The sequence below is a fragment of the Lepeophtheirus salmonis genome, chromosome 4 (genome assembly GCF_016086655.4).
Source record: "Lepeophtheirus salmonis chromosome 4, UVic_Lsal_1.4, whole genome shotgun sequence".
Taxonomy (NCBI): Eukaryota; Metazoa; Arthropoda; class Copepoda; order Siphonostomatoida; family Caligidae; genus Lepeophtheirus; species Lepeophtheirus salmonis.
Window position 1 is genome coordinate 43,765,675 of NC_052134.2, and position 11,379 is coordinate 43,777,053.

At 30.4% G+C, this 11,379-nt stretch overlaps 1 protein-coding gene across 1 annotated transcript; it reads right to left on the reverse strand.

The window, feature by feature from the left end:
* Nucleotides 1-1,299: 1,299 nt before the first annotated feature.
* Nucleotides 1,300-10,303, reverse strand: LOC121116034 (uncharacterized). Its single transcript, XM_040710232.2, has 6 exons — nucleotides 9,845-10,303; nucleotides 9,460-9,573; nucleotides 9,243-9,396; nucleotides 3,404-3,627; nucleotides 3,176-3,345; nucleotides 1,300-1,990 (listed from the first exon to the last, which is right to left on the reverse strand). The coding sequence occupies exons 1-6, from the start codon at nucleotides 10,063-10,065 to the stop codon at nucleotides 1,386-1,388; spliced, it is 1,488 nt and encodes a 495-aa protein (XP_040566166.1). The 5' UTR covers nucleotides 10,066-10,303; the 3' UTR covers nucleotides 1,300-1,385.
* Between the last annotated feature and the right edge of the window lie 1,076 nt (nucleotides 10,304-11,379).

Consider the following 11,379-nt stretch of genomic DNA (forward strand, 5'->3'; position numbering starts at 1 on the left):
TTACGATAAAATAGATGTAAAGATTTTTTTTTAGAAAGATTTTGTTTCTGAAAAAAAAATCATTAAGGCAAATTATGCAGCAGAGCAAAAATTTTAAGATTTTTTTTTTTCCAAAAATTTTATATTTAAAATAGTTTTCCAAAAAAATTTATAAAATTTAATTTTTCAAATAGCTTTGGATTTCTGAAATTTAAAAAAAAATTATATTTGAAAATCATTTCTAAAACTTTTTCCCCAAAAAAATTAATATTTAAAATTGTATTTTAATATTTTTTTCCAAAAAGTTTAATTTTTTGTGAATAGCTATGAATTTTTGGAAAAAAATTTGATACTATAAGAACAACTGTGAATTAGAAATTTTTTGTGAACAGCTGTAGATTTTTGAAAAAATTTTCAAAAAATTCAATTTTTTATCAATAGGTATGGATTTTGATTATTTTTTTTCAAAAGGTTCCCTTTAGTGATGATGCAGAGGCCGAATAATGTATAAGGATCAAAAAATATGTATTTTGACCTATAAAAAGAAGGTTTTGCTAAATTTTGCTTAACATTCGGTCAAAAAAATTTCAAAATACAAAGTATTAAAATTAATCATTTTGATATTTAGGGTTTACTCTCATTGAAAAAGGGGTTGAGACCCACTGCGCTATATCTTTACGAGAATACTTTTAATTATATTATTATTGATTTTTCCAATAATAACAATTGGTTATTAAGTTAAAGTAGACTGAGACACGTTACAAAGTTCAAATGCTTACACAATAATGATATGAGCTCCTAAATATGTAATTTAAATAGATCAAAATACATTATTAATGTCATGAATGTATCATGGATAAGACTGGATATGGATACCCTGGAACTTATTTAGTAGGGGGGGGGAGTTTTAGAAAAATGACACAATGTGTCGCATAGCCAATGGTTATAATTAAAAGACTAATGGTATATGAATATATATAAAAATATTACGTCGTTAACTTTATCATATTTTGCAACTTTTTATTCCAAATGGAAATTTAAAAAAATGGCCCAAAATATGTGGCTAGTTAGCCAGTTCTTCGGGACTTTTTTTTTTTTTTTTTGATAATGGTTCAGAATTGTTTTTGTCAGCTCAACTAGAGTGATTCGAATTCAATCTATCACAGTATACATTTTTATGTGAATGAGGTAACGCCGTGATATATATTTAAATAAGAGGGTGAAATTGCAATTTGTACGTTGCAATTGTTCTTTAAAAAAAAAAAAAAATATCATTATGGCATATTATTGTCTTCTATATAATTAATCATTATTATCATATCAAGAGATCATCAATTTATTCGAATATAATAGATAGATAGATATATGTATTATTTAATTTAAATTTAACACTTTTTTATTCTCTTTCATAAAATTGGTATTTCTCTAGAACTAGTATTGGTAGTAGCTGTATTTTCTGCTGAAAGTCCATTGACCAGATTCTCCATATTTTGTAACTCACTACTTTGTCTCTCCTCTTCCTCTTCAATCTTAATTTCTTCTATATCTTCATGATCCATTCGATTCTTCCGTCTCTCCTCCTCAATATCCTCTTCATCCTCCTCAATATCCTCATCCTCTTTTCGTCTCTTTGGAGAACTGCAACCCGAGCTCTCACTCCCATTCAGTGAATAGGGGTTGAACCTTAGGTGTTGTTGAGGATGAGTTGGTGTAGAGAGGTGAGATAGAGGTGATGCAGCAACCGAAGAGCTAAGACGAGCATAGGCAAGGAATGGATTGTTTGCTAGAGCGCTGAGGAGTAGAGGGTTGGAAAGGGCTGCTAGATTATGGTATAATCCAGGTAGAAAAGGTGCTAGGGATGATGGGGGAAGTGGTAGGGGTGGTCCTCGGGGTGGAGGTGAGTCCGGACTAGACGTTGTTGGAGGTGGTGGAGAGGGGGTCGTCGAGGGTGGGCGCCCCAATAAGCTATGAACGTCGAATTTTGTGGGTGAGGATTTGGGAAGAATACCTCCTGAAAACAATAAAGGAATGGTTTTTATTTGTTGAATATTTCTGTATTTTTTGAGTAATCTAACAAGGAATACTATTATAGATAAAAATGGAGCAACCGCTACTTTTTTAGGTGTTATTTTAACTAACTTCAGGCTAATTTTTCTATGTGTAGATTAGTAATCAGGGGCAGCCGCAGGGTGTGGATAGGTGCCCCCTCCAAAATAATAATTAATTTTTTATTCCTACTAGAATTTTGTTTTTTCAATAGCAAATTTTTAATTTTTTTGAAATTTTTTTCCACAAAATGTAATATCTGAAAATTATATTTTTGAATTTTTTCCACAAAATTTAATTTTTTGTGAATAGCATTGGATTTTTGAATTTTTTTTCCAAAATTTTCAAATAATTAATATTTCAAAATATAGTTAATTTTAAAATTCTTTACAAAAAAAAAAATTAATTTTTTGTGAATATCTATGGATTTTTGATTTTTTTGCCCAAGAAATTTAATTTTTGAAGTTTTTGTCCAAAAAATTCAATTTTCTCAAAGTATCTATGGATTTTTGAAACTTTTTTCCAAAAAGAATCAAAAATTTGAAATTTTTTGTGAATAGCAATGGATTTTTGAAAAAAATTCAAAAATAAATAAATTTTTGAAACTTTTGGTGAATAATAATGGATTTTTGAATTTAGTTTTTTTTTATTTTAATATTTGCATTTCTTTTCAAAAAAAAATCCAACAACCAAGCATATATCTATCGCTAGCTGTTCATGTTATGTACATATGATCTAGATAAAATTTGGAGCTATAATTACTAAATTAGATAGAGAAAATCACGTCGGGGTCACCAATGAAGCCGTGATGTTCTCTATCTAAGTTTATACTAAAGACTTTTTATTTTATTCAGATCATATGTACATTATATAAACAGGCTGAGTCTATCTTGCAGGATTGACTCGCTACATAGGTATATACAATCCTACCGACGCCCCAGTAATTAAATAAAAGAGGGAATTGAATCAAAACAGTTGTGTAATGAATGTCTTAATGAATTAAAAGATTTATTTGGGTGGATCTATGTATCTAATGATGTCAGAATATTAATTATTTAAAAAAAGTTATACTAATTCCTAAAGAGATTCCTTTTATTAGCATTCCATTTATAGAGTATTTCTTGTATATAAATACTATGTATGTACATACCTCTCGCAGACTCGAAATGGTTATTTTTATGGTTTCTTTGAATATTTGATTCATCTCGTCCAATATTGTTATTATGGTTGTTATTGTTGGAGTGTGAATGAAGCAGATCCCCCCTTTTACCAAAGAATAAAGAGGATCGCGTGGGCTGGAGAGTCTGACCAGTAACTCGTCTGCAAATATACAAGGGATTAGTAAGGCATTACATGTTTCTATTAACCCTTTCCTTACTTTTTTTGTGACTTTCCGGCTCCAGTATCACGAAACCCTTTAGCAAAGGGATTGTGATCAATCTTTAGCTGAGTGATTTTCTCATTCTGATAGGCAGTTACGGCTATAAAAGCCGTTTCATTAAATACATAGGTTCTAAATGTGGAATAAGGAAGTTGAAGAATATCACTGGCTCTGACAATATGAAATCGTGGTTGGTATTTGTGCATTGAGTTAAGGATCGTCTGGAGAAGTAGAGGGGGGGAGAGAAAACCAATGAGTATTTATCACAATTTATAAATAGATATTTTATATATATGCAAGGTGCAACCAGAAAATGAAATGACACATTTAAAAAGAAAGAATTTTTTACTTCTAAAAAAAATAGTACAACGATTGATATTTCATTTAATGGTTGATATTAACTTTTTTTAATAAAAATTGATAAGTAGAGATATGAAAAGGATCGAGTTCGGGATAATAGCGTCAAAATCCCATTCTGGGAGAATATTATATAATATGGTTACTTTAAGAAACGATATATTTGCGGACACCATAGTATATAACTTCATAACTATAGTGATCCTTGCTTACGTTTGAACTTTTAGGAAGGAATGATAAACAACAGTAATATCTTGAGGGTACCCACCATATACTTTTTTTTTTCAATTACACTCACCCGGATTCAAACCCTTTTGACATATCTACTAATAGTCCTTTGAATTCATAACATATAGAGTCAGATGAAGAGAGAATACATAAATTGTGGAATATTAGAATATTCCACTATAAAGTTCACAGGACTTAGCTTGTTAATTATATATTAAATAAAATATTAATAGAGTAAAGTATAAAATGATAACATCAAATTATACAGTACTAGCAAAGGATTACGTTGCTTGAGCCAAGGAGGGAGCGGGAAATAATATTGACAATGGTTAATATTATTTCTTTTGAATGTTTAAACCCCTTTGGTACGGGCTAGCATTATAATATAATAAATTGATAATAGAATAAATTCTTGCAATTCAATTACATCATATAAACATTTTCCGGGCAATGACAACACCCCAAATTTCTGAGTTAAGCAACTGTCTTTTATAACAGACGTATAACATATATATAATTAAACTGTGTTGTATCTTCCAACCTTTAATCCAAAATAGACAAAATCAGTTGGTTGTTGCCAAAAATTTTTAGAATGGCTCACAACTTAACAAAAGCTCATTCGAATTCAACAAATCAACGTTCAGAACATTGAGGTAAGAGAAACAAGCAAAGAAATCGACAGCTGTAAAATAAATAGAGTGTATACTTTTGTGTTAGTGTGTCATTACACTGATAAACGTCAACTTGTACGAGTTACAACTTTGTACAGAACATACAATAGATTATTATTTGAGTGTTGATTTCTTCGGATGAGGAATTCTAAGTAGTTAGATAATACATTGAGCAGAGACATAATGTAAAGAAATGGGGAGAGATGAGAATTCCAGTGACTTGAGGAATGTTTCCAACAACAAAATAAGTAAGTGAGTACGTAAGTAAAAACCATTTAAATGGAAATTGTCCATTTAACAAGAGAGAGAGGCAGAGAGAAAAGAAAAATAGGCATTAAATCATTTTCAAAATCACATAAATATTACCAACGATACTCATATTTATAAATACTGTAGTGTTGGGTTTGGGCCCAGGAATCTTAGACCGGGCTGAGACTCTTATATAATATATGTATTTCTCTATAAGGCCTCTTTAATACCTGACAGGACTTGTCTAGAGATGCAGGGCACTCGTATCGCAGCAAAACCAAATAGGATTATAAAAGATCATTTTGACTGAAAAATTTATGAACTAGAAAGGGCAATCCGTGGGCTGAAATACTTCCACTTAAAATCAAATTAACTTATATATCTTATTTTTTCCAAACAAATCGGTCAATTATGCATTTTTTACGTTTTATGTTACCTTGACCTTTACATGTGACTTTGACCTCTCAAAATTTAATACTCTCTTACTGTGACTATATATAATTTTTCTTATATAGTTTGATCAAAATCGATCCCTTACTTTTTCCGTAGTACTTCTTACTTAGAAAGAAACTGAAGCAAAAAAATAACCTCTGTCCAACGTCATTGGCAGGTGTTAATATTTCAAATCCAAGCTCAAGTCAAATGATGCTACAGAGTAGTTTCAATTTTTTGACAGAAATTCGACTTCCTCTTAATGTTTAAAATTTGAAAATCTGTCAGGTTTTGATTGGATTGAAGGTGTCCTAGTGGCAATACTTGTAGATCAAACAGTCCCTATTGGTCAGATGTAGTTGCACCAATTAAGTATTAGAAGGTACGTTTTAGTACTACAATTAACCCATTTTACTCATATTGAAATTACCATCTGAAATCTTTTATTAATTCAACGTAAAGCTTTTCAATATGATCTTCTATCATCTACTAATTTATGAAACAGGTTGTCATAGAAATTGCAATGTTAGTTTTTAAAAAAGGGCGTCATTAGTGTTGTGCTGGTCATTATTTAGAAGACCTCGGTCCATGTGTTCATCCTTAAAGAAGGTCAAATCGATCCTTTGTTCAGTTATTGGACTGCTTTTTTTCCTAATTATTCCGTTATGTAATAAAATAAATTATCTAACTAAGTAAAAATAGTTTGGGTTATAATGAAAATATGAATATTTTTTACAAAATAAGTCCAATGATCTTAATACATATCTCATAAATCTTATTTGAGTTCGTAAACCATCGAAATTAAAGGAAAAATTCCAAGGATCGATGGGACCGGACTTGACCGAACAAATAAGAACCGACAAAACACTATTTACCAACAACAAAATCTGGCAGGCTCAAAATACATTGGATTTACAACCCTAAATAATTATATAAACTCCCCTTTTCTTTTTTAATATGACGTGCAGAGCTTTACCTACAAACGGTCGAGTTCAAAATGGAGTCCTCCACAGACGAATTCGTTAGGGCCGGTCTTATGACTAAAGTTGAATAAAGAAGGACTGAGAAATCACTAGTCACCACATAAAATTTCTATATTTGAAAAAATGTGTGTATAATTTAATCTGTAGCATAGAAGACTAAGATTTTATCGAGTTTCAACACTAAATTGATAGAGACTTGAGAGGCCTGGAATGTTTTAGAATTTAATTTGTTTAGAAAGAAATATGGGATAAAAGAATTGATTATACGACGAACTTGATTATTTTGGTTGGTACAGCCCAATTACAACAAATCACCCAAATTAAGGATTTTTTACTTTTTAATAGAGAATTTAAAATCTGAAGAAATAAAAAAATCAAAACATTTAATATTGAAATTTAATTTTGCAATTTTTTTTTTTACAAAAAAATATTACTTTTTTATCAAAAGTTAGGGATCTTTGAAATTTTTCTAAAAAAATTAATTATATTTAAAATTTAATTTTTACTTTAATATTTCAGATTTTTTTCCAAAAATTTAATTTGATGTGAACAGATTGGTATTTTTGATTTTTTTATCCAAAAAAATTAATTTTTTGTGAACAACTGTGGATTTTCTAATGTTTTTGTGAATAGATGAGGATTTTTCAAAAAATTTGGAATTTTTTTTTTTTTTAAACAAATTTTTTTTTTTATTTTTTTTTTTTTCTTCTTTTGGAAAAAAAATATATATATATAATATTTTGCGGATGGCCCTGTAATATTATGTACATCAGGTCAGCAACCATCAAATGGTTTCATAATAGAAGAAAACTAAACAAAAAGAAGAAAGATATTTTATTTTTCTTAATTAATTCTTGTTTCAAGAAGAAAAAGAAGATAAAAAATTACCTCCGTGTTGGGTCTTTATAACCCAATCCTACCTACCTACATGAGTCCATAAAGCAATTACGACTTCCATTTTCAAAGTAAAATTATTATTATTATTAAAGTCCCTAAGTTGTTATGACATTTTTATAAGTGTGATGATAAAACTACATTTCCTTATCGAATATTTACTTATAATTTAAAAGCATGAGCCGTTTGTCACCCTTCTACTTCTTTTTCCTATCAGCCCCTCCATACTTCAAGATAAGTTAGGAATGACGCCAAGTATCAGATGAAAAATAATACTTCTTCAATTAATTAATTATTTATTTAGGCTCTCCCATTGCTTTTTAATTAATTAAAGAGTCACGAACAAAATATTTAGGTACAAAAAAAGGAGGGGGAGTGAGTCCCTCTCATCTTAATGAGAGGGACTGCAGTTAGTAGCATATTGTGATTCGGCCTGCACTGGTCATCTACCGTTATAATATCTTTCTTAAGGAAACAATTACTTTGTAAATCAATCTTATGGAATATTATAAGTCGATGATCTCATATTTTACGCCAAATAATATTTTTTATACACATGGAAAGTGCACACTTTTTTTCCTTCCTTTTTTTTTTTTGACCAACTCAAGGCTATTTTCCCCACATTTCTATGAGTAAAGTGTAGTTCTGAAAAAGAGAATTGAATGCAGACAATTGTGTAATGATGGAATGACGTAGCTCAATGGACAACACGCTTGGAAGAACGTATTCTCTTGAACTCAATCTGCACCTCTGTCTGGAAATATACTTGATGTATATGGCCTTCAAAGAAGATTCCTGGGTCAGATGGAGGAAATGTAATGCTATAATGTTTACTATTACTTGATCCATCTGATCAATTAAAGGAAAATTTAAAAAATGTGTAATGTATGTCTTACGGAATTTAAAGAACTTTATATATTAATAACTAGCTGTAGCACCCGGAATTGTCCAGAGTTTTTAGGGGTTGACGAATAGAGAAACTTTGCTTGAACATTATAAATGATAATTTCTCAATGATACTCTCTAATTTTTCATGAGCACACTCACGCGTAGTTTCTCAATACTCATTTGTTATCTCCTCAAGAAAAGAAGATTAGTAACAGCTTCAGAAAAAAAGTATAATACGATTTGATGTGACAGATAGTACTTTAGCGAATTGCAAAACTTCATCTAAAGTCGCATATCTTTTTTTTAAATGTATAGTTTATATATAGATCGACCAAAAAAAAAAAGAAGTTTTAATTCCCAAGGACATTTATTCAACAATGATTGTTTTTATTTGAGTTCTTATTTCATTTCATAACTACTTTACTCCAAAAAATGTTCTTAATTTGCCCAACTAAGGGCAGAATTGTTTAATTGTATAGAGTATCTCTTGGTTAAAGTCAATGTTCCAATGATTTTCGTTTATTTTACTTTGCAGCAATGAATGATTTGTCCCTAATTGTGTTTTCAAATGAGAAAATATTGTTCTTATCATGACGTCAAATGATGTAGTTTTAGTTTTCTCTTATTTAAAGGAAATTTTCAATAGTTCATAAAATCTGATAGCAATGATTAAATTTCGGACTAGGGTCTAAGAAGCAATGTCGGTCTACATAAAGTAAACTTGTATATTGCATGGGTAGGTCAGGCTCACTCTGAATTGCCTGTGTTAAGTGGTCTTTTTTAAGAAATGAGGAAATTAATGTATCTTTTCGATTTATGGATTAAGATAATGGGCCTGAAAATGACAACGAATCCGATAATTAAACAATTATTATCAAAAATTTGTCTTTGTTTTGGAAAAATGTCTTTACACAAAATTATTGTGAGACAGTAAACTTTTTCATTGCAATTTGATTCTGGGATATAATTTATTCAGTCGTACCAACGATTCAATCGAGAAATAAAAGTTTTATAAAGCTGTTTATTGGTAACGTAATGGAATAGGGCCTTTTCAAATATATTAATATAAACTTATGAATAACTTTAATCACTAGAAATACTATTAGAAAAAAAACTAAGCAACTAAGAACTTACCAATCCGTGTTTATCGGAAATATTATTTGTCAATTTCAGCTTGTGAAAAGAGACGACTTTTTGCATCCACTGCTCTCCACTGGAAGGACTATCTGGATGAATATACATGCGTTTGGGCATCTCTGGATCTGACTTTCCGGCCATAATCCATCGACTAAGAAGGAGGGAAAAGTGTTTAGACGTATACCATTACTATAAGTGATAAATATGCGAGTACCTATTGTGGAATTTATATCGTAGATCATCCGCTGCAACAATGTCCAGCAAAAGTATGTATTTAGCTTGTTTGTCCAGACCCGAGAGTCGGAATTTCATTTGGGGAAACATTTGTCTATATATAGTAGATAAATAATGAAATATATAAATAAATTTCTCAGGAAATGAGGGAGACAGACACAATAAATGGGGGGGAGAAAATAGATATAAAAATTGGGGAAAGAAGAAGAAGCGGTGCGCATGATGAAAAAAGGAGAAAAGAGAGAGAGAGAACAGAAAAGAAAAGAAGGGAATAATAACAATAAGAAGAAGAAGAATAAGGTGGGACGCGACCAATGAGGAGGTGTGAAAATGATTATGACTACAACAACTACTTCTTTTCTTACCGCCCGGACTTTGTAATGACCATTTCTGTTCCATACTGACTAAACTGTTGCCACAGCTCCTTGGCCTCTAAACACACTTTGGGATCATCGTGCACGTCATCTCCTGGAGGAGGAAGATGACTCAGACTCGGATGTCCTAGGAGTCCAGGGAAACTTGAGAGTAGGGATGAGGGAGAAGGCGTCTCGGACATCATCATTTTATTATACGCCATTGGAGGCATTTCATGTTTTAAATAGGTAGGTGTAATATTGGGGTTTAACTCAATGATTACTTTAATAACAAACAAGGACACACGGTAGTAGAACTACAACGGCAGCAGCACTGAATTAATAATTATATCTCTCACAAAATCATGGATGTTGTTGATTGACGAATATACAAATAATGTATAATTTATATTTAATAAATAAATAAGAGCGTATTCCTCAAGTTCCCGACTGAATGGTTTACTTAAAAATAAAGATAAAATTCTACAAAAAGGAGCGCAATTACCAACAACGATAACAAGAATAACAACAACTACTACAAGAAGAATAAGTAAGTAACAATGGAGCGCAGCCACCATAACCAGATGGAACAATAAATAAGTAAGTAAGAGAAGAGAGCGCGCTCTCTTTCTCACTCGCTCTCCTCTCCTCCTCCTAGTAGTAAGCTTCTTCTTTTCTCCATATAAGCACGCAAGCAGCCTTTAATGTTCGTATACATGAAACTCATACAAAAGAAGAAAAGAAAAACTTCTACCGGTTTTTGATTGACAATTTTTAATTAGAATTGCATATGCAGAGAGACTCAAGTGCTATACTCAGGACTCTGCAGCCTATTTCTAATAAAAAAAACCAGTCATTTAAAAAATTACATGCCAGAAAGCGTAAAGAATACTTTTTTTAATCGAAGAGTAGTCAGGGAATTTATGGATCAACTTTTTGTTCAAAAAAACAAACAAACATTTAAATAGAAGGAAATGCTGAAATATTTAAAATATGTTAGAATCTGGGCACTAATGGGTTAAATAACGCATATACAGGAGCAATTTTGGCTTCAAATCATAAGTATTACTTTGTGTGAACGTCTCATACGTATAATAGACATTGAAAAAAATATGCTGTATTTCGGACTAGTCTAAAAATGAGTCAATATTTCTGGTTTCTGTGCTAGTGAAGCATATTTGACTAGTCATGTTGGCTAGTGACTAATCACCACAATCGTTGAGCCCTAGCTATACTACATTTAATTTAGGACATATTAATCATGGGCGTCTGCAGGATTATGTTGGGGTAGGATTGAAATTTTTTTTTTTTAAATTCAAAAATCCATAGCTGATCACGAAAAAATAAATTTTTAGTAAAAAAAAATTGAAAAATTGAATATTTTGAGAAAAAAAAAACATTTCAAATATTAAATTTTTGAAATAAGTTTCAAAAAACCATAGCTATTAAGAAAAAAAAATATTTTTTGTAAAAGAATTTATAAAAAATAATATTTATATATTATTTTTTTATAAAAAAAATTTCAAAAATCCATAAAAATTCACAGA

Excerpts from the sequence above, each read along its gene's own strand:
- LOC121116034 (XM_040710232.2), bottom strand. The coding sequence starts at position 10,065 with ATGCCTCCAATGGCGTATAATAAAATGATGATGTCCGAGACGCCTTCT. Across the intron at positions 9,574-9,844 it reads GTCATTACAAAGTCCGGGCG|ACAAATGTTTCCCCAAATGA; the intron begins GTAAGAAAAGAA and ends TACTATATATAG. Across the intron at positions 3,628-9,242 it reads TTTCCGATAAACACGGATTG|ACGATCCTTAACTCAATGCA; the intron begins GTAAGTTCTTAG and ends CTACTTCTCCAG.